General features: G+C 48.4%; 1 protein-coding gene across 10 annotated transcripts in view; it reads left to right on the top strand.

The window, feature by feature from the left end:
- The window catches only part of LOC142790041 (uncharacterized), a 467,642-nt gene that overhangs the window by 68,856 nt on the left and 379,131 nt on the right, over positions 1 to 19,655 (top strand). For all 10 annotated transcript variants that reach the window (XM_075885074.1, XM_075885070.1, XM_075885072.1 and 7 more), the window contains exon 5: positions 5,049 to 5,115. In XM_075885074.1, coding sequence (XP_075741189.1) covers positions 5,049 to 5,115 — 67 coding nt within the window. The remainder of the gene's footprint in view (positions 1 to 5,048; positions 5,116 to 19,655) is intronic.

Genomic DNA, 19,655 nt, shown 5'->3' with positions numbered 1-19,655 from the left:
CCCTTCCGCCGGTGCATAAGCAACCACCAGTCACAACGCCTCTCACGTACGCCGCCGTCGCTGCTCGGCCTACGCAACAGCGTATGCCGTATGCTCAACCTGCCACGCCACCCTATGTCCTGCCTACAACCCCAATTGCGGCGCTGTATCCCTACGCGAGATCTTCAGCTCCATTTTACCGTCGCCCAGAAGCTTGGAGGACAACGGATAATAGGCCCATCTGTTTCGCCTGTGGTATCGCTGGACACGTCGCCCGCCACTGTCGCCGAGATCCCCCTCCAGTCGACGCCGTGGGCAGGCCAATGGCGTCGTCGTCTATGACGCCTTCAAGGTACACCACTGACGGTCCTCGACCCTTCGCAAACCATCGGTCACCATCGCCACGACGACGCTCCCTGTCACCTATGCGTCGCCGACCTGCTATGGAAGAGGGAAACTGATCGCTGCAGCTCCGGAGGCAACAGCTGCATACAATTCGAACTGCTTAAGGCCTCCATCTTTCTCGCCGCAAAACGTTATTGACGTCAATGTTGAGGGGGCCGCCGCACAAGCGCTTATCGACACAGGGGCCGCCGTTTCCATAATCTGTGAGACCTTATGCCGCAAGTTGAAAAAGGTGACGACGCCTCTTTCGAGCCTGAGGCTCCACATGGTCAACTCGCAGTGCATAGAACCTACAGCTGTGTGCACTGCACGTGTCATTATCCAAGGTGAACTTTATGCCATTGAATTTTTTGTGCTGGCATCCTGCTCCCACGAAGTCATTCTTGGATGGGACTTTCTTTCGCGTCATCGGGCCATCATAGATTCTCACGTGCAGAAGTTGCCCTTACACCGCTGCCAACCTCTTGTTCGGTGGATTCTCTTTCTGAAGCTTACAAACTTGTCGTTGTTGCAGACACTGAAATAGCACCGAGAACATCCGCCCTTGTAGCCCTGACCTGTACGGCTGCTCCTGCCGGAACTGTTTTGTTCACTTCGTCTGACGTATTTACCCGCCGCCGTAGCCTACACCTGCCCTTTGCCGTACTCACCGTGGAATCCGGTGCTACCGCCATGCTCGTCGCGAACTCGCTATCGTCGCCAGTTACCTTACTTCGCTGAGAATGTTTGGGTAACATACAAGACGTTGACCTCTTGCGCCCTCTAGAGTTCGCCGAACACGCACCTCACCTCCAGCTCAATGCTATGACGCCACCTGTGGCCACACTGCCCGCGCCAGACTCATTCCAGCCCTCTGTTGCCGCTGAGCTATCGCCGACACAAAGAAGCGAACTCTTGTCCCTTCTTCGAGAGTTCCGTTCTGTCTTCGATTGCGCTCAACCATCTTTGGGTCGCACAGCGAACATCACGCATAATATTGACACCGGTACTCATGCTCCCTTACGCCAACGACCATATCGAGTTTCAGCGGAAGAGCGCCGTATTATCAACGAACAAGTCGACGATATGCTCAAGCGTGGTCTCATCCAGCCATCGCAGAGCCCTTGGTCGTCCCCTGTTGTACTTATGCGCAAAAAGGATGGGTCTATCCGATTCTGTGTAGACTACCGCCGGCTCAATAAGATAACTCGGAAGGATGTGTACCCGTTGCCACCCATCGACGACGCTCTCGATTGCTTGCAAGGGGCAGAATATTTCTCCTCCTTAGATTTACGCTCAGGATATTGGCAAGTTCCAATGGCTGATCCTGACCGATCGAAGACTGCATTTGTAACACCTGATGGGCTGTATGAGTTTAACGTCAGTCCGTTTGGACTCTGCAACGCCCCAGCTACCTTCGAACGGATGATGGACACCATCCTTCGCGGCTACAAGTGGAACACATGCCTTTGCTACCTAGACGATATCGTCGTTTTTTCCCGCGACTTTTCCACTCACCTTGTTCGTCTTCGTGCTATTCTCACGTCTCACCTCTGCTGGCCTTCAACTTAACATCAAGAAGTGCCATTTTGCCGCACGTCAGCTCACTATACTGGGTCACGTTGTCTGCAAAGAGGGTGTTCTCCCGGATCCGGCGAAACTCCGCGCCGTGGCCGACTATCCGAAGCCCAATTCCATCAAGACGCTTCGAAGTTTTATCAGCCTGTGCTGCTCATACTTTCGTCGATTTGTGCGCAACTTCTCTTCCATCATCGCACCTCTTACCAACCTGTTGACAACTTCCAAAGGCATTTCTGCTTGGTCAAAAGAGTGCGACGAATCCTTCACCACGCTTCGGCGGTTATTATTATCACCTCCAATTGTACGTCATTTTGACCCTGATGCGCCTACGGAGGTCCACACCGACGCCAGTGGCGTCGGTCTTGGTGCTGTGTTGGCTCAACGAAAACCAGGGTACCAAGAATACGTGGTCGCTTACGCGAGTCGAACCCTCAAGAAAGCCGAGTGTAATTATTCCGTCACGGAGAAAAAGTGCCTCGCAATTGTCTGGGCTTTGACGAAGTTCCACCCATACCTTTATGGCCGCCCTTTCGAAGTTGTCACGGACCACCACGCTCTATGCTGGCTATCATCGCTCAAAGACCCGTCGGGGCGCCTTGGTCGTTGGGCGCTTCGCCTACAGGAATACGACATTCGTGTTGTATACCGATCCGGCCGCAAGCACTCCGACGCTGATGCGCTATCCCGCTCGCCGCTACCGGCTGACCCAGCCTCCTCGTCACCTTCTTCAGCTGTCATAACACCAATCGACTTCAGACATGGCATCGGAACAACGCAAAGATGTGTGGATTTCCCAACACCTCGCCTTTTTGACTGATCCGTTAGCTAATTCAGTGTCAAGAACTATCCGCCGTCAAGCCACACATTTCGCTATTCGAGACGACCTGCTCTATCGGCGGAATTACACGTCTGAAGGTAGGAAGTGGCTGTTAGTGATACCCAACCACATGCGCTCGGAAATCTGTACTGCTTTCCACAACGACCCGCAAAGCGCTCACGCTGGCGCTCTCAAAACGTACAACCGTCTACGTCAGCGGTACTACTGGCGCGGCATGTACACATTTGTCCGCAAGTACGTACGTGCTTGTACTGCATGCCTGCAACGTAAAGTCCCACCTCAGCGCCCTGCCGGTACACTTCAGCCTCTGCCGTGTCCAGCGCGTCCGTTTGACCGCGTCGGTATCGACTTATACGGACCACTTCCCACGTCGTCTTCTGGAAATAGGTGGATAATTGTCGGCGTGGACCACCTCACGCGTTACGCGGAGACAGCAGCACTACCCGCAGCAACCGCGAGAGAAGTTGCGTTTTTCATCTCGTGCAACTTTGTTCTTCGCCATGGTGCTCCCCGCGAACTTTTGAGCAACCGGGGCCTTGTTTTCTTGTCTGACGCCATTCAAGCGTTGCTCGCTCAGTGCAACATGGTTCATCGCCTGACGACAGCATATTACCCGCAGACGAATGGCCTCACAGAACGATTTAATCGCACTCTCGGTGATATGTTGACGATGTACACAGCTTCAGACCAGACCAATCGGGACACTGTCCTTCCATTCGTCAAGTATGCGTATAACACCGCTACGCACGCGACAACAGGATTCTCCCCTTTCTTTCTGTTGTACGGACGCGAACCATCGTGCACGCTGGACACTATCCTCCCATACACGCCCGACTCCTCTGAGTACACTGCAATTTCTGATGTTGCCAGGTACGCAGAAGATTGCAGACGATTGGCCCGTTCTCTGACAACCGAGGACCAAGGCCACCAGAAGCTACGGCTTGACACCGATCGACATCTCTCTACTTTCACGACTGGTGCTCTCGTTTGGCTCTGGGTTCCACCGAGCACTCCTGGCCTTTCGTCGAAATTACTGGCACGATACCACGGGCCCTACCGCATTCTCGCCCGTACGTCACCCGTCAATTATGAGATTGAGCCATTGACACAGTCTCATGACTTACGCCGTCGTGGCCGAGAAATTGTGCATGTGAGTCGCCTGAAGCCGTATTACGACCCTGCTACAGTGACTACGCCTTAAGTCGCCAGGTTGGCTACGCTATTCACCGGGGGCCAGGGTAGGGAACTATGCGAACGACGACGAAGCAGCATGAAATGGCAAGCCACAGCGTTGTGCACGCGCGACCCGAGCTTGCGTTTGTTTTGTATTTTCGGCCTGTTGGCGTTCCTCGCTCTTCTGGTGTTCCTCGGCCTTCCAGTAGGTCTGTATGTGAATAAACTGCGTGACACTGCTAACATTTCGCAGTGCGCAAGAAGGACGCGCCTGCTTACCGTAATAGTTTATTTTCCAGCAGTCGAGCTGCTCACGGCAAGATAGACTGCCCTCTTTTTCAAATAAATGTGTACTGGTTCCGTATTACTTCGAGTTCGTTTTTTCGCACTTATTTGAGCATAATGTGGTTGCTCGATAATGTATACACAGCATGGGTATGCGGCTCATGAGTTAATGTTTACTTTTTTTGTGCAAATTTTTATTACTTTCTTTAAAAAGACTTCACAATAAAGGATAATATTTAGCGGTTCTTTGCGATTTGTTGCATTGAAATTTCACTGTGTATTCACCATTGCTGCAGATCCTTCTTATGCGTTATGGCTGCCGTGCAAAGAACACTGTGCCACCAGTGGTCTGGGTGCAACTAGCAACTTCGATGAGGACGGCTTGCCTCATGAAGACTATGGCTGTATCTGTGCCTTGTTAATTCACTGATAATTTTTTTAGAATGGTGCATTAGTAGCTGTAAGCTATGTCTGTAGACAATTACTAGCATCATTTGTGGTCTATACTACAGTGTTGCTTGTGTCTGTACAGTCTAGTGTAGAACATACTCACGACCTTTTTTCTTTCTTGCCTTTCTTTGTTCGCTTTCTCCTGGAATAGCAAGGCAGAGACACGGCACCTGTGGTCAGCAACTCTAATGCACCTAAGGTGTCGCCTGTATAGTAACAAAGAAATTGACCTCTTCAAACAATAGAAAAGTGGGCTGCTTGGACATCATGTAATGCGTTTTTTTTTACATGTCGTCAAAGCATTCTCGTCATTCAGTGTAGCTTAGCAACTTGAACTTGCGGTCTTACTTTTTCTTAGGGCGGCCGTCGTCGCGCTGGTGTGGGTCTCGCCATTGCAGCTCGGAGTCATCTGTACAGGACTCTCCGTACGTATTCTTTCATATTGTTTTTAAATTATTTTGTTTATTTTGCAGTGATGTTGCTTCACTTTTCATGTGTTTGCTAGAGATACCTGAACATTCAATGGTATTCTATAGTTTTTCTTAATAGAAATCTGTTATCGATAATGCGTCAAGTGCTACAGCTCATTTGCCATCTAGCGCAAGGGCTGTGAGAGAAGGCAGTGATGTGACAGCTGTGCTGAATGATCGATAGTGCTACAGCCTGCTTATTTCCACTATTCTACACCAAACAGTGTGTTTTCATAGTTTAAAAATGAAACCACAGTCTCTCGAGGCTGAAGCATACTCGCATGTATCTGTCCTCATGTGCATGCACCATGCTGCCGTGGTTGTATGTGTAGATCAAGGAAAACGAATGCGCTTGCACACTGGTAGCCGCACCACTTTTCCGTTGCATCATAAACCATTTACTTACAATGCAAGTCGCTGAAGGCAAACATGTACACTTTGATATTTAGAGAGCCCTGATGTGCAAGACGTGTTGGACCGGCAGCAGAGAATTGAGAGAATTGATTGAGAATTCAGTAAATTATTGCCTTAAGTTTTCAACTGTACAAAACCTAAGGTTTGTTGTGAAAGTACTCTGCCGAGAAAAAGAATGCAGCAAAAAAAAAAAATTAACCTTGCAGAAAGTTGCCGACTTGCATTTCAAAGCTCCTCACTTATGTGCCAGATTTCTTTGCAGCATGGCAACTGAATTTCTGCTTGCTGTATGCGCGATGTCGAAACCCATGCTGACCGCAAACCCGAACTCGAATTTTGCACATGTACACTCTCGTTTTCGTAAACGATGCGAGGCTGTGCATTCATAATTGAAAGGTTTCTCTGTACTATCTATCCCTTTTAAAATGTAAATAGTGCAGAGCATTTTGTTGACTCGGGACGATACTGCACATCTGTAACCACTATGAAGAGGTTTTGCAGTTAGTACTCCTTAGGCCTTGCCTGCAGTCTTGCAACTTAGCGTGCTGCATCGGGCACTTTGTCCTAGAAAACTTGATAACGGGTGCAAATTAAATCGCACTGGCGAGCTTAATCAAGAGCAGCATACGTGGAACCAAATTTGGGTTGGAACCAAATTTGGGTGCTGGGTGCTTCGTTGTGGGTGTGAGATTTTGGAAGGCCATCTTTCATGCACAGCGTGAACTAGTGGTGCAATTTTATATGCGTTCCAAATACGGACGGAGGCGGTCTATTCTATCGAGTCACTCGTGATTGGCACATTTGAGCCGGGGGAAATGCCGTGACAGAGCGTCACGTGACGGACAGAGGCGTTTCGCTCCATCGAGTCGCACGGGATTGGCTCATTTGAGCCGTGACGAATGCCGTGACCTTCTATGTCACGTGAGCCAAGGTGTCGCGCGTCAGTTTTCCTCCGTTTCTCATGCGGAGGAGAAGGAACGGTCTGAAGAATCGTCCAAAACGGATGGATTTAAATAGCTACGAGGTGGCTTGGATCGGATTTAAATGTAAGCGCTTTGCACCTTTCACTATCCGAATACTTTGAGAACATGGCGTCGCAGCGAGCCTCATGCACTTATGCTGCGATTCAATCCTCCCTCCGTTGTTGTAGCCACCCCGTCTGTTTGTCCATGACCGTTGTCGTAGACAGGCAGACAGACACACGGACAGACAATCAGACAGGCAGACAGGTAGACGGACAGACAGATGGACGGACAGACACAGACACGGACGGACGCAGGCAGGGCAGACAGGGCAGGCAGGGCAGGCAGGGCAGGCAGGCAGGGCAGGCAGGGCAGGCAGCATCCCCGAGTGCGTACTATGTCCTTGTTTGTTGTTTGTGGCACTCTTGAGCACGCTTGTGGAGTGTTCACATCTACGAAGCCATACATGCACCATGTCAGGAAAGAGGCGACTATACTCGGCAAAAACTTTTCTTGTCCTTGAAAGGAATGCTACGGGGACGGAGATTTCTGCCCATGTAGCCCTACATGAAGTAATTCAATTTACGCGCATCTCGTAATGCATCTCGTAATCTCGATGAAAAGTGGCAGGAGGCACACCATCAGCGTTTGATGTATACGCAGACTCGGGCGCCGCTTAGTCTTTGAGGTATTCGTAAAAAGACGACGATACAGGGCTTTTCACGTGTCGGAAACCCCGTTAAGGTAAATAAATACAACTGTCTTGTTGCTGTGCACTGCATCCTGTTTCGAACTGTTCCACATAGAAAATAAAAAAGGAACTTTTATATTTCACTTTGAAAATGTGTGTACTTTTGCGTAACTACGTTTCATGGCGATAAGATGCATGTGATTTGGCTCTGTAGCCTTCGCTTCAATGCCAGTAAAATCTGTTGCTGAGTAAGGGGAAGGCAGAGTCATCAATGCTGTTGTTGAACAGCTCGCAGATGACTGCCTTGAAGCTAGCAGCTTGGATGATGACGATCGCCAGATTTATAGGGTCGATTTTATGAGGTCTCAGATATTGAACGTGGCCTTTCTGGATTCGAAAAAGAGCTGATGTATCTGTGAAAGGCTTTTCACCCAGTCCAAGCTCCGAAATGGAGTTTAAGATGTGCGTGTGAGAGATGATGTCAAACGCTGTTTCCAAGTCAAGACCCAGGATGCCTGTTACGTCGCTTGTGTTCACGTCTATGGTTTGATGTTTGAGCAGCTTGATGTCTGATTTGATGTTTGAGCAGGCCCCGGAGCTGATCGTTCATTAAGGTTTTGAAGAACTTCCCAAGCGTCGCTGGTGGACAAGGGCTCTCCGGGCTCAGTGCATGGGGGTTCAGTGTAAGGCGAGTAGTCTGAACAGCTTGAGGAGCCCATGGGTAAATATCTGTGAGCCAAACCATCCGGTATAGCGTCTTCAGAATCAAACTGTCTGGCGGCGTGTATGAGTTTTGCAATGTCTTGCCTTTGATTACTCTTTGAATGTGACTTGTTCAAAAGGTGCTTTAGCAAATTCATTTCTCTCCTATTCTCAATTAGCCATCAACAGAATTGCACACCTCATCCCACTGCTGCCTAGAGAGCGTCTGGCAGTGGTCCTCGATGGTTCGGTTAAGTTTTGCAATTTTCTCGCGAAGCCAACGATTGAGCCTCTGCCGCTTCCACTTATTGAGAAATGATTTCTTGGCCTCTAGGAGGTGCGCAAGGCAACTGTCCATCCTATCCTTTTCAAAATTCGTGTGTATCTTTTTTGTCACCTCACCAACGTCTCCCTTGAGCTGTTCGGCCCATTGATCCAGGCTAGGGGTTGAGTCTCCAACTTGCGGGCATTTTTTTCTGATATGCCGGAAGTAATCCCAATCTGTGAAACTAAACTCTCTTACGGGCTCGCCCTTTACACTGATATGGGTAGCTAGGACATTATGGTCACTACCCAGATCCACGTACAATTCGTGCCAAGTAGCAGATTCAACATTTTTAACAAAGGTAAGATCGGGCGTGGAGTCCCTCGTGCAGGAGTTACACATCCTGGTCGGGAATGCTGGGTCCGGGGCCCCGCAGGGGCGCCTGCGCAAGTAGGCGTTTGGTGTGTAGCAACACCACAGACCCGAGCGAACGGGGGGGGGAGGGGGGAGTTTCGGCTCCCTCCCACGCCTAGCCGTGCGTGGCTTTGCCATGTCCGGGGTAAAGGGGATCCGAGGGGTTGAGCCGACGTCGGGTGATTGGACCTTTAAGGCCCCCCCGGCGGAGGCAACACACCCCTTTGGCCCCGGCTTCATGTAGACGGCACCCCTGGGCTGACCCACCCAGGGGAAACCGGCAGTCGCCTTTTCCTGTCTCTGCCTCTCTTCATCTTCGTCTTTCCCTCTTACTTTCAATCTTTCCTGATCTCTCCTCTCTTCAATTTACTTCTGTTTTTCCTGGCGGCAAGGGCTAACCTTGTGTGCCCATCCAAACTAGGGTAAACCATATTGGGTTATAGTAACTGCGTACTGCTGGTGTTGTGCAGAAATGCTCTGCCACGTCCCCTCGTTGGACTCCGTGGTGGGTGGATAGCGCCGTTACCGAAAAATACACATTTTCCTATGGGATCCTCGACCCCCTCTTTAACTGATCGTGCTTCGAAAAGGGTACGCACTGACGAAACTTCACTACTTTGGCCCCAAAACAGAGAAACTTTCCCAAAATACCATGTCCTCCACTGCGAACAATCATCTACCATAGCTAGAGCAATCTCGCCCTTCCTTGTGGCCAAGTGCTTCAGAAAGACCATTGGAACCGGTTATAAAGCCACGAAGACGGTAAGTGGAGATCTGCTTCTCGAATTAAAAGACAAGGAACAGTACAATAAACTCTCGCACCTCGTAGCCTTTGGTAACATCCCCGTCTCTGTGAGCGCACACCCTACCATGAATACAGTGAAGGGCGTGGTATCGGACGAAAATTTGACGACACTGAGTGAAGAAGAGCTCTTTGATAGATGGAAAGACCAAAGTGTAATACATGTCCAGCGCATCAAAATCGGACGTAACAACAATGAAATAGCAACAAAGCACTTGATACTCACCTTCAACTCAACCCACCCACCCACCTGAGAATGTCTAAACTGGCTATGTAAAACTCCATGTCCGACCCTTCATTCCAAACCCGAGGCGTTGTTTAAAATGCCAGTGATTTGGTCATGCATTCCAGAGCTGCCGAGGACAGCTAATGTGTGCTAAGTGTGGCACAACCGGCCACAGTGCTGATGAATGTAGTCATGACGAGGTCCTCTGTGCTAACTGCGAAGGTAGTCACCCCGCATACTCCAGAGCGTGCCCAGCCTGGAAAAGAGAAAAAGAAATAATAACTATAAAAGTTAAGTAAAATATCACATTCAGGGAAGCAACACAACGGGTGTCGTTATCATTGGCACTAAAAACACCTTTTGCCGAAGTGGTGCAACGAGGGGCGGCACCACAAAGGCCCTTGGCAGTTGCCCGGACCGCGCCTAGCGTGCCGAGGCCAATGCCACAAGCCCCTATGGCGGGAGCAGCCAGCGCTGCCCTGCCCACATTCAGCCTGTCCACACCAGTGACCTCTACAAGCTCTGGCAGCAGCCAGGGCAATCACGAGGCCAAGGGGGCTTCATCGACCCCCAGCTCGGTGGGGACAAAGACTTCGTTGATCGAGGCGAAGTCTAAGTGACGCACAGATCGGTTTTTAGAGCGGGCGTCCAGTGTCTCACAAGAGGCTATGGACACCAGTTCAAGCCAAACGGCGCAGGAAGCGCCGAAGGAGCGGCGAGCTTCTCTCGATCGCTCCAAAAAGGACAGAACGCCGATTACAGGGCCTGACAAAGGCCCTGTAAAACGAGCTAATCTCCGTCTTCTGTGCACACAGCACTTTTTCCCTTTTTTCTTTTTCCACTACGGAAAAATCATTCAGTGGAACGTAAGGGGAATACTTAGAAATTTAGATGACGTCCAAGAACTTCTGAGTAAGTTTAACGCGAAAGTGCTATCTATGTGTGCAAGAAACGCACTTAACTCCTAAGCACAAGGTCTTCCTACAGCAATATAATATTTCCCGAAAAGACCGGGAGGATGCTGTCATCTGGTGGCGTGGCCATTATAGAAGTATAGCATGCCAGCACTTGAAGCTCCAAACGGCCCTTGAGGCAGTGGCCATTCGAGCTGTACTTTTTAATAAACTGATTACCATATGTTCTGTGTACATACCACCACATCAACAGCTACACAGACGTGATCTGGAATCATTAATAGATGAACTCCCAGAGCCGTTTCTGGTTCTAGGTGATTTTAATGCACACAATGTCCTGTGAGGCGATGCTCACTGTATGTCTTTTAAATATAAAGGAGCCTACGTATTTTAGCCTTGCAAACAACTCATACTCCTCCATAGATCTTAGCATTTCATCACCGTCCCTTTTACCTGTTTTAAGTGGAACGTTCTTAAAAACCCTTATGGGAGGTGACCACTTTCCAATCATCCTGAGTGCGCTGAACAAAGGTCAATTACCCCGCAGGTTCCTCAATGGAAGATTGACTCAGCTGATTGGGAAGGGTATAGAACTCTTACACACATGACATGGACTGAGCTGTCTGCCCTGACCATAGATGAGGCTGTCACGTATTTTGCAGCTTTTATACTTGATGTCGCATCTAAATGTATTGCCAAAACGAGCGGCATGTCTTCTATACGGCGAGTCCCATGGTGGAACGACGCATGCAGGAAAGCACGGACCACTCAGAACAAAGCATGGGCATTGCTTCACCATTCCCCTGCAGCAGAAAACCTGAAAAATTTCAAGCGGGTCAAATCGCAGGCAAGGAGAACGCGTCGACAAGCTAGATGAGAGAGCTGGACAAAGTTTATATCGAGTATCAACTCGTACACAGATGAGGGAAAAGTGTGGAATCGGGTAAAGAAAATTAAGGGCCAACAAACGTATTCCCTTCCACTAGTAAATAGCCTCGGGGAAAGCTTGGAGGATTAAGCCAACTTTCTTGGCACACATTTCAAACACATATCGAGCTCCTCACACTACTCCGAATCTTTCTAGAATTACAAGGCACGTATAGAACAATAGTTAGAATGAAAATCCGCAAGAAATGTGGTGCATATAATGCACCACATTTAAGTGCCCGTGTGACAGGGGTATTATACGCTCACGCCTTAAGTATGGGGCAATAGTCTATCACTCTGCCTCTGAAAATGTTGCTCTGAAAAGCGCTCTGAAAGTGTTGGACCCTGTTCATCAAGGCATCCGCCTGTCCACAGGCACCTTTAGAACAAGCCCAGTTGAAAGCCTTTATGTAGAATCGGACGAGTGGTCACTCCATCTGCAGAAAACATATTCTTCCTTCATATATTTCCTTAAAGTAAATGCGAACAGTGAGCAACCGCATATTCCACCATCGAAGACCTGTCCAGCTCTCAGGTTTTTTTACAATCGACCCGCAATGGCATGCCCTTTCTCGCTGAGTGTCAGAGACCTAGCTGAAGAAACAGATGTCCCACTGCTTGTATACCACCTCAGCCCCCCCGCTCTGCGGCTCCCGCCATGGCAGTGGCAGGTCATAGACTGTGACACATCTTTCGTAGCTGTCACAAAGCATGCCTCCCCCATACACATTCGGATGTACTTCTTAGAGCTGCAACATAAATATGACTGTCCAGAATATTATACTGATGCATCCAAGTCCCATACTGGCGTGTCCTATGCGGCGGTCGGCCCATCCTTCTCGGATGCCGGCGTTCTGTCCGCCAGCACAAGCATTTTTACAGCCGAGGCTTACGCGTTATTTGTAGCCGTTAAACACATCAAAGAATTGAATACGCTAAGGGTAGTTATATACACAGACTCCCTGAGTGTCGTAAAAGCGTTGAAAAATCTTGCAAAACACAGAAACCCTATAATTATATCCCTCTATTCAGTACTCTGCGCGGCGTATACTTCCAAGCAACATATCGTCGTGTGCTGGGTGCCAGGACATCGCGAGATAGAAGGAAATTTGTTGGCCGGCCAGCTCGCCACGTCAATTAACGGAAGCTCTGCCAACTCTTCAGTTGCTGTCCCTATAATGGACCTAAAACCAAACATACGAAAAAAGCGCAGGGCTTACTGGCAGAAGTTATGGGATCTACAAACTCGTACAAGTTACACTTGATTAAACCATATCTCGGTAACTGGCTACCCACGTCGAAAACACTCCCTACAGAGGTCAGTCTCTGTCGGCTTAGAATAGGACACACACACAGCGCGCACGCACACCTTTTGTCCGGTGGTGACCCACCCAGCTGTCACAGATGTGGTCGTCCACTTACCGTACCCCACATACTCCTTGAATGCTCTGAGCTAGAGGCTTACAGGAAAAAACATTTTCCACTAGCGTACAAGGAACACATACCCCTTCACCCAGCTATGTTTATTGGTCGCGAACCTCCTTTTAAATATAATGCATTGAACGCATTCTTAAAGGAAGTAAAAACTTTCCATGTTATCTACTCAAGTGATCAGTAGCACAGGCTCTGAAAGTAGGCTGCTGCTGCGGATGCTACATCCAAAGAGAGCACCTGTCTCCCAGCCCTTGGGACCAAGGGCGCTTGCGAGGTATTGGTGCTAATATAACACTCCTATTCTATGGCGTCATCATAATGTAAGACTCATTCTCACCTGGCATGCTTCACTTCACTTTCATGATTTTAATAAATATGTCTTATGCACCTTTAGAGCGCAGAATCTTAGGCCCTTTTACAGCCATTTAACATAACCATTGCTCTCATCCGATATCATTTCCTGGCACTCTTTGGCCATCAATGGCCCTTGGCGTCATTAAACCACATATATCATCATCATCATCATCTGTGTCCGTGGCCAGGGTGAGGTTTAAGTTCGCCGCTGCTTGCCACAAATCCTCACCTTTACAGGATGACCGCAGATAACCCCAAGCCTGATGAGGAGTGTTGAAATCACCCGCAACCACAAGCGGGGAGATACCAGCCCTGGTGACAGCCCTACTCGAGAGTGCCGCAAACATTTGTCTCGAGTCATTTCGTGAACTATATATATATATATATATATATATATATATATATATATATATATATATATATATATATATATATATATACATATATACAGAATGAAAACGCTACTGTTGAAATGACCCCCCCCCCCCCCCCCAAATAATTTCCACCAATAAGTGTTCCACCTTACTAATGTTCATTGAAAGATCATGCGAGATATTGGTGTATCCCTTAGATACAAACATGCAAATGCCCCTTTGTCTGTCTCCATGAAGTGCGCGAGATGTGTAACCCGGCAGCATGGCAGAATCCGAAAGCGTCTCCTGAAGCGAAATGGCGTGCGGCTTTTCAAAGTGAGAACGAATGAACTGCTGAAGAACTGCCTTCTTGCAGGTAAATCCCCAGCAGTTCCCTTGCCAAATCCTGAACTCTTTAGGCGGACGCGCCCTGGTTAGGCTCGAAAAATATGTGCCTGCGTTCGAGCACGTTGACCTTAGCGTCCAACGCACAGAAGTTAGCATCCAACGTATTGACCTTAGCATCCAGTGCGCTGAATTTGTCCGCTAAGGTATCGACCTTAACATGAACCAATGCGACTGTTTGGCTAAGTGACTGGAACATGTCTCTGATCTCAGTTTTAAAACTGCAGTTCCTCATGAAGTGCGTGCCTTGTCAAAGCCCTGTTTTCGTTGGACAACAGTACACTGCACTTTCATTGGTGTTTCAACGGGCGTCCCCGTGGGTTTTTCTACGGGCGTTTTCATGGCCGTTTCTATAGGCGTTTCCACGGGCGTTTCCATAGGCGTTCCCCCGCCGCGGTGGTCTAGTGGCGGTGGTCTAGTGGCTAAGGTACTCGGCTGCTGGCCCGCAGGTTGCGGGATCGAATCCCGGCTGCGGCGGCTGCATTTTCGATGGAGACGGAAATGTTGTAGGCCCTTGTTCTCAGATTTGGGTGCACGTTAAAGAACCCCAGGTTGTCGAAATTTCTGGAGCCCTCCACTACAGCATCTCATATTTATATGGTGGTTTTGGGATGTTAAACCCCACATCAATCAATCCATAGGTGTTTCAATGGGCGTTTCGAGTCTAGTGACCTGAGGAGGTTGTGGAGCCTCACTCTTGGCGTTATTAGCATTCTTAAGTGCGACTATCTCGACTCTAAGTTGCGCGGTCGCCTCCTTTAGTGCAGCATTCTCCCTTTCCAGCTGAAAAATTATATCATATTTCTGCTCTGGCAGCATGCCCCCATCACCTGTTTCTGGGAGCTTTTGACGCGATCAGCCCACTCGGTCGCTATAGCAGCAGGCACCTGAATGCTGACGGCCGGGCCCCGTGATCGGGAACAGCTCCGGGACTGAGAAATGCTTGTGGATCGGGGACCACTCCTGTATCGGAAGCGCCCCCTCGAGCTCCTGCACTGGGACCTGGACTTGTTGTTCGATTCGGACAGCTCATGTATCGGTGGGAAGTTCTTGGCAAAGTCGCGTCTCTCTCTCTTGCACAGTCTGACGATTTAAGGGGGGAGGTGGCTTTGAAAAAAAACTTTTTTATTTGTTGACCTACAGCAATGAAATTTGGCATGCATACTCATAAGTGTCTAGAATAGGGAAATATGCAGTTTCATCATGATAGCTTCAGTAGTTCTCAAGTTACATAATGCTACACAATCCAATTACATGGTCTGCTCGTGGAAAGCCTAGCGCTGCAACAAAACATGCCAGGAAGCTGCGAATGATGTTGATCTTTACTCAAAAGAAAGCTACAGGGTATGACACTCTCGGAATTTTTTAATAAGTTCTCGTTTTTTTTTTTTTAGAGATCATCATGGCTGCCGACACACATTGTCAGAAACAATGGCACGGACAAATCATCGTCTAGAAAAATAACAGGGCCACAAAACAGAAATTGAAGATTGCTGTACCCACAAGCAGTGTTCAGGGATTCAGGGAAAAAAAACAGAATCATAATCGGTCCAGTCATTCTCGTGCTACTCTTTCCACGAGCAATGCACAATGTCCAAAACACACTTGTGAGAAAAAGCCTGTCGAAGTTTTCGACAGGCTTTTTTTCAATGAACTTTTTTGTTTCTCGTTGGATATTGATGAAAATTGGCACAGACACTAAGAATAACCTCACAGTGCTTTCATAAAAATTTTGAAGCGATACCACAAATACTTTACGAGAAACAAATTATTTCTTCACTGAACCATGTGGAGGGGCTGAGCATAATGTCAAAAAAAAAAAAAAACAGTATTGAGAAAGCTGCATTTAAAGTTTCAACTTTTTTTTACATCTCTAAGACACCTAAAAATTGTGATCTCAGGTTTGTCTTGTGATATTTGACTTCTTTTCATGATTCACTCCTTTTCATGAGTTACAAGGAACAAGTATGCATTTCAAACAAAGTTCTTTGTATGAAGGAGTGGTGTGATAAGTATGACAGAAAAGATTGTAATTGAATAAAACCATATACTGAAATTATTAAACATACTTTTTTGTGCTGAAGTTGTAATTAGCATAATTAAGTACTTGATTACAAATATTCACTGAACTTTTTTTTTTATTTGGAGAGAGGTTTTATTGCATCAGAAAAATGGATCACACCATGACGGCCTATGCCTTCTTTCCAAATAACAAAGTTATGGGCAGAAGACTGGTGGCACGGGAATTTCTAGCACTATAAGTAATGACACGAAACGGGCATATAAAAATTCGTGCCCCTGATTTACACATGCTCTTTCGCCGCTCTAGCCGTGAAACGCATCATCTTACAGCCGGTCGCGGAAATTCTAATCTACAGCGATTCATTAACCTTGGAACATTCATAGACGTTCGTGGAGACATCAAGCACGGCTCCAAGCACGTCTGAATCGCATCAAAAAGCTTACTGACGGCACTCCATATGACCGTGGGGTGCGCGGCCGCGTGGACAGTGCAGCCGGCGCGTAATGCACTTGCCGGCGGCGTTCGATGACGATCCGCGAAATGAGTAACTACGAAGACAAAAAATCGGCCCGCACTGCACTTGGCATCGCATTTTCGAATGACGACGCGCGAAACTGCTAGCCGCTGTTCCGAGCGATCCTTGGCAGTGAAGGGGGGGGGGGGGATGACGAGCTTGACTGTGTTGTCCGCTGCCGATGCGTAAAATGCCCGTACAATATTCGGAGGAGCTAGCGAGTGATGTGGTACATTCCTTGCGAAGAAGCACGTCACCAAGAGTGCGCTTGCGCGTCGTTCCTGCCCGCAGTCTCGCTGTCTGCGGAGTTAGGCCTAAAGCCGACTCCGATGACGCGCCGCACTCGTAGACCGCCGCGCGCCCGCTCGTAGTAATCCGATCGTGCATCCGGTGCGGCCACTCGTAGTAATCAGGTCGTGCCGCCGCTTACAGCTTCGTTGCTTGTGAAGAAACACGTCGCCACGAATGCGCTAGCGGGTCGTTCCTGCCCGCAGTCGGCGAAGTTAGGGCTAAAGACGACTTCAATGACGCGCGGCGCTCGTAGACCGCGCTGACGCTCGTAGTAACCTGATCGCGCATCCGCTTACTGCTCGTAACTAAAGCGTAGTTATAAATTAAGTGATTATCAAGCCATGAACACGTCACGAAGTGGCGATTTTCGAGAGCCATGTCCTCGCGACGCACAAGCAGCAGACGACGATCTCCCGGAGCGAGCATCGGGCCAATGGCGAGGCAAGCTGAGGCAACATGGCAGCCACGGCCAATCAAGGGCCTCAAAACGACCTTCAAACATTTGCTTTTTGCTCGCTTGTTGTCAAAGGGAGGAGCCAGCTGAGGTGGGAAAGTTAAACACGGAAAAATGCTCTTTCCGATGAGCCCAAGAAGCCGGCTCCCGGCCCAAGCATAGCGAAGCTATTATTTTGTGAAAATCGCCGTTTTCTCGCCATTTCCAGAAATATTTTTGCTATCTAGGTGGGTGAAACGAATTTTCCGAAGCACTTCTGCACGGTTTTCAGTGTAGATATTTTGGAATCGGATAGAAAAAGGGTTCCAGAAACTGAAAACTTGAGTTTCAAAAAATCGATTTTTTTTGCCATTTTTCGCGATCCCAAAGCCGCGTCCCCCCTTAAGGTATCTCAAATCTTTGTGTATAGGTTCTGTCGGCCGTTGGATGAGGCCCTCCACAGAAGGCGCACTTCGGTGAGCAAACGTCCTGGTCGCCAGGGGAGGTGATTCCACAACCTCGACAGATAACATTTCCTGGAGTGGGACACACTTCAGCTCTGTGGCCTAATCTACCACAGGTGTAGCAGACGTCAGTATGCCGTCGGTAGAGGGTGCACTTGACTATGCTGGAACCACACATGACGTAATTTGGGACTCGGAAGTCCTTCAAAGAGGATAACGACTGTGGTAGAATTCTTGATTCGCCACACTTCGAGAACAGATTCCTCGGTTGAATAGGAAGTCTTCTGAGCTCTTCGTCCTCAATTTCCCTATCAATGTTTCTAATGTCCTTGCATGTGTTGTCGGGCGCAGCAATGTAAGAGCTAACCTCATACCCTGCGTTGATAACGGTGATGGTCTCTAGACTTGCGTAGGCCTTAGCGTTGGCTTGCGATGGCGTACTAATCACAACAATGTTCTGCGCAGCGTTACGACAAACGATGTATTCTGCGATATCCGCAGCTGGGAAATGCGCCGCTGTCGAGAGGGCTTGAGAAATCCGGACGTTACTGATACTCTTGACGTTCAGGCCTCCCCAAGGCCTAACAATGATTTGAAAATGCTTCCTTGGTAGATGAGGCAGCCTTGACGCTTTAGGTAGGCATTTCTTCACGTTGGCGGCAGATCGGGTGTCAGCGTTCTTGCTGTATGGTGGGCCTTGAACTTCAGCGCCCGCCCTGAGTGCTTTAGTTGACTTACGCTTACAAAGCGCCGTTGTCCATCCAGAACACTGGAATTCTTCAGGAGAAATGTCCTCCCCTTGTACAGTGACTTGCATAGCTATCTTGAAAGCTGAAATGTGCTGAGCCTTTCGTTAGGCTTAGCTAAGCCTAACTTTAGGCCTAGCAAGCCACAGTGTGGTCTAACAAAAAAGTCCTTCAAAATTCGGTAAAAGATCCATCCCCGTGACAAAATTGTTTACACGTCTTCAAGACTTCGGGCGTCAACTGGAGCAAAAGGAATCAAACACATAGCTAACTTTCACAGAAAAAAAAAAAGGTGAACAAGCAGGAGCCGATGTTTAGACGACCGCATAAATCGGCTCCCTCTAGCATTTTCTGACCTGCGAGAGTGGGGGGGGACATCTGTTGTGATGGTTTAATTACGGCCAATGATGATGCCGACACTGCGGAACCGTGCACAAGTTGGGGCATTGTGAATGAAGTACGTAGCGAGAGCGATTTGTAGGAATCGGATTGCGAGAACGACTGAACTTTGGAGCCAGTGCCTCATGCAGCTTATGCCACGGGCCTCAGCGAACGAGCAATTTGCCGTTTTAAATGAACTCGATACCGCCCTTATCGCTTCTGTTCTTCGATACACAAGCGTCACGCATTTTTTGAACCGAAAAGTTTGTGTTTTCACTCGCAACTTTTTTTAAAAGCTTTGTTTCATTTACTATGAACTTCAGGATGCAGCGAACGGATGCCACGTCCCGCTCAGGTTCATTATAAGCGGGCTCGACTGTGTTTCGAATACTTCGAATAGTACAATTCTAGTGCCAGTCAAACAGAGTAGCAAAAATTGTTAGAAAAGTATTTCATATATTTGTGCACTTCTACAAAGAAAATATTTTCCGTGCGGCCCTACAATATGGCAGTTAAATCAGATACATCGGAGCACTAGGCTCACTTTGTAGCTCATTAGTTCCAGTTTGCTCTTTAGATGCCAAAGAAAGTATGCCAGGAAACTGCATACATTGATTCACACCCGCCTAGCCATTGAGATTTATCAAGCTTGCTATAGCATTTGTGCTGAACTTGTTCTTTTCTGAAAATGTGATGTCTGTACTTCTGCAAAGCTGATCATTTACCGGGGTTGAAGCTTAAACTTGTCATTTCTTTCAGTAAGCTGACATTGTGCAAGAG

This window comes from Rhipicephalus microplus, unplaced genomic scaffold (genome assembly GCF_043290135.1).
Source record: "Rhipicephalus microplus isolate Deutch F79 unplaced genomic scaffold, USDA_Rmic scaffold_66, whole genome shotgun sequence".
In the NCBI taxonomy this organism is placed as follows: Eukaryota; Metazoa; Arthropoda; class Arachnida; order Ixodida; family Ixodidae; genus Rhipicephalus; species Rhipicephalus microplus.
This window is presented reverse-complemented; position numbering and strand designations above follow the sequence as displayed.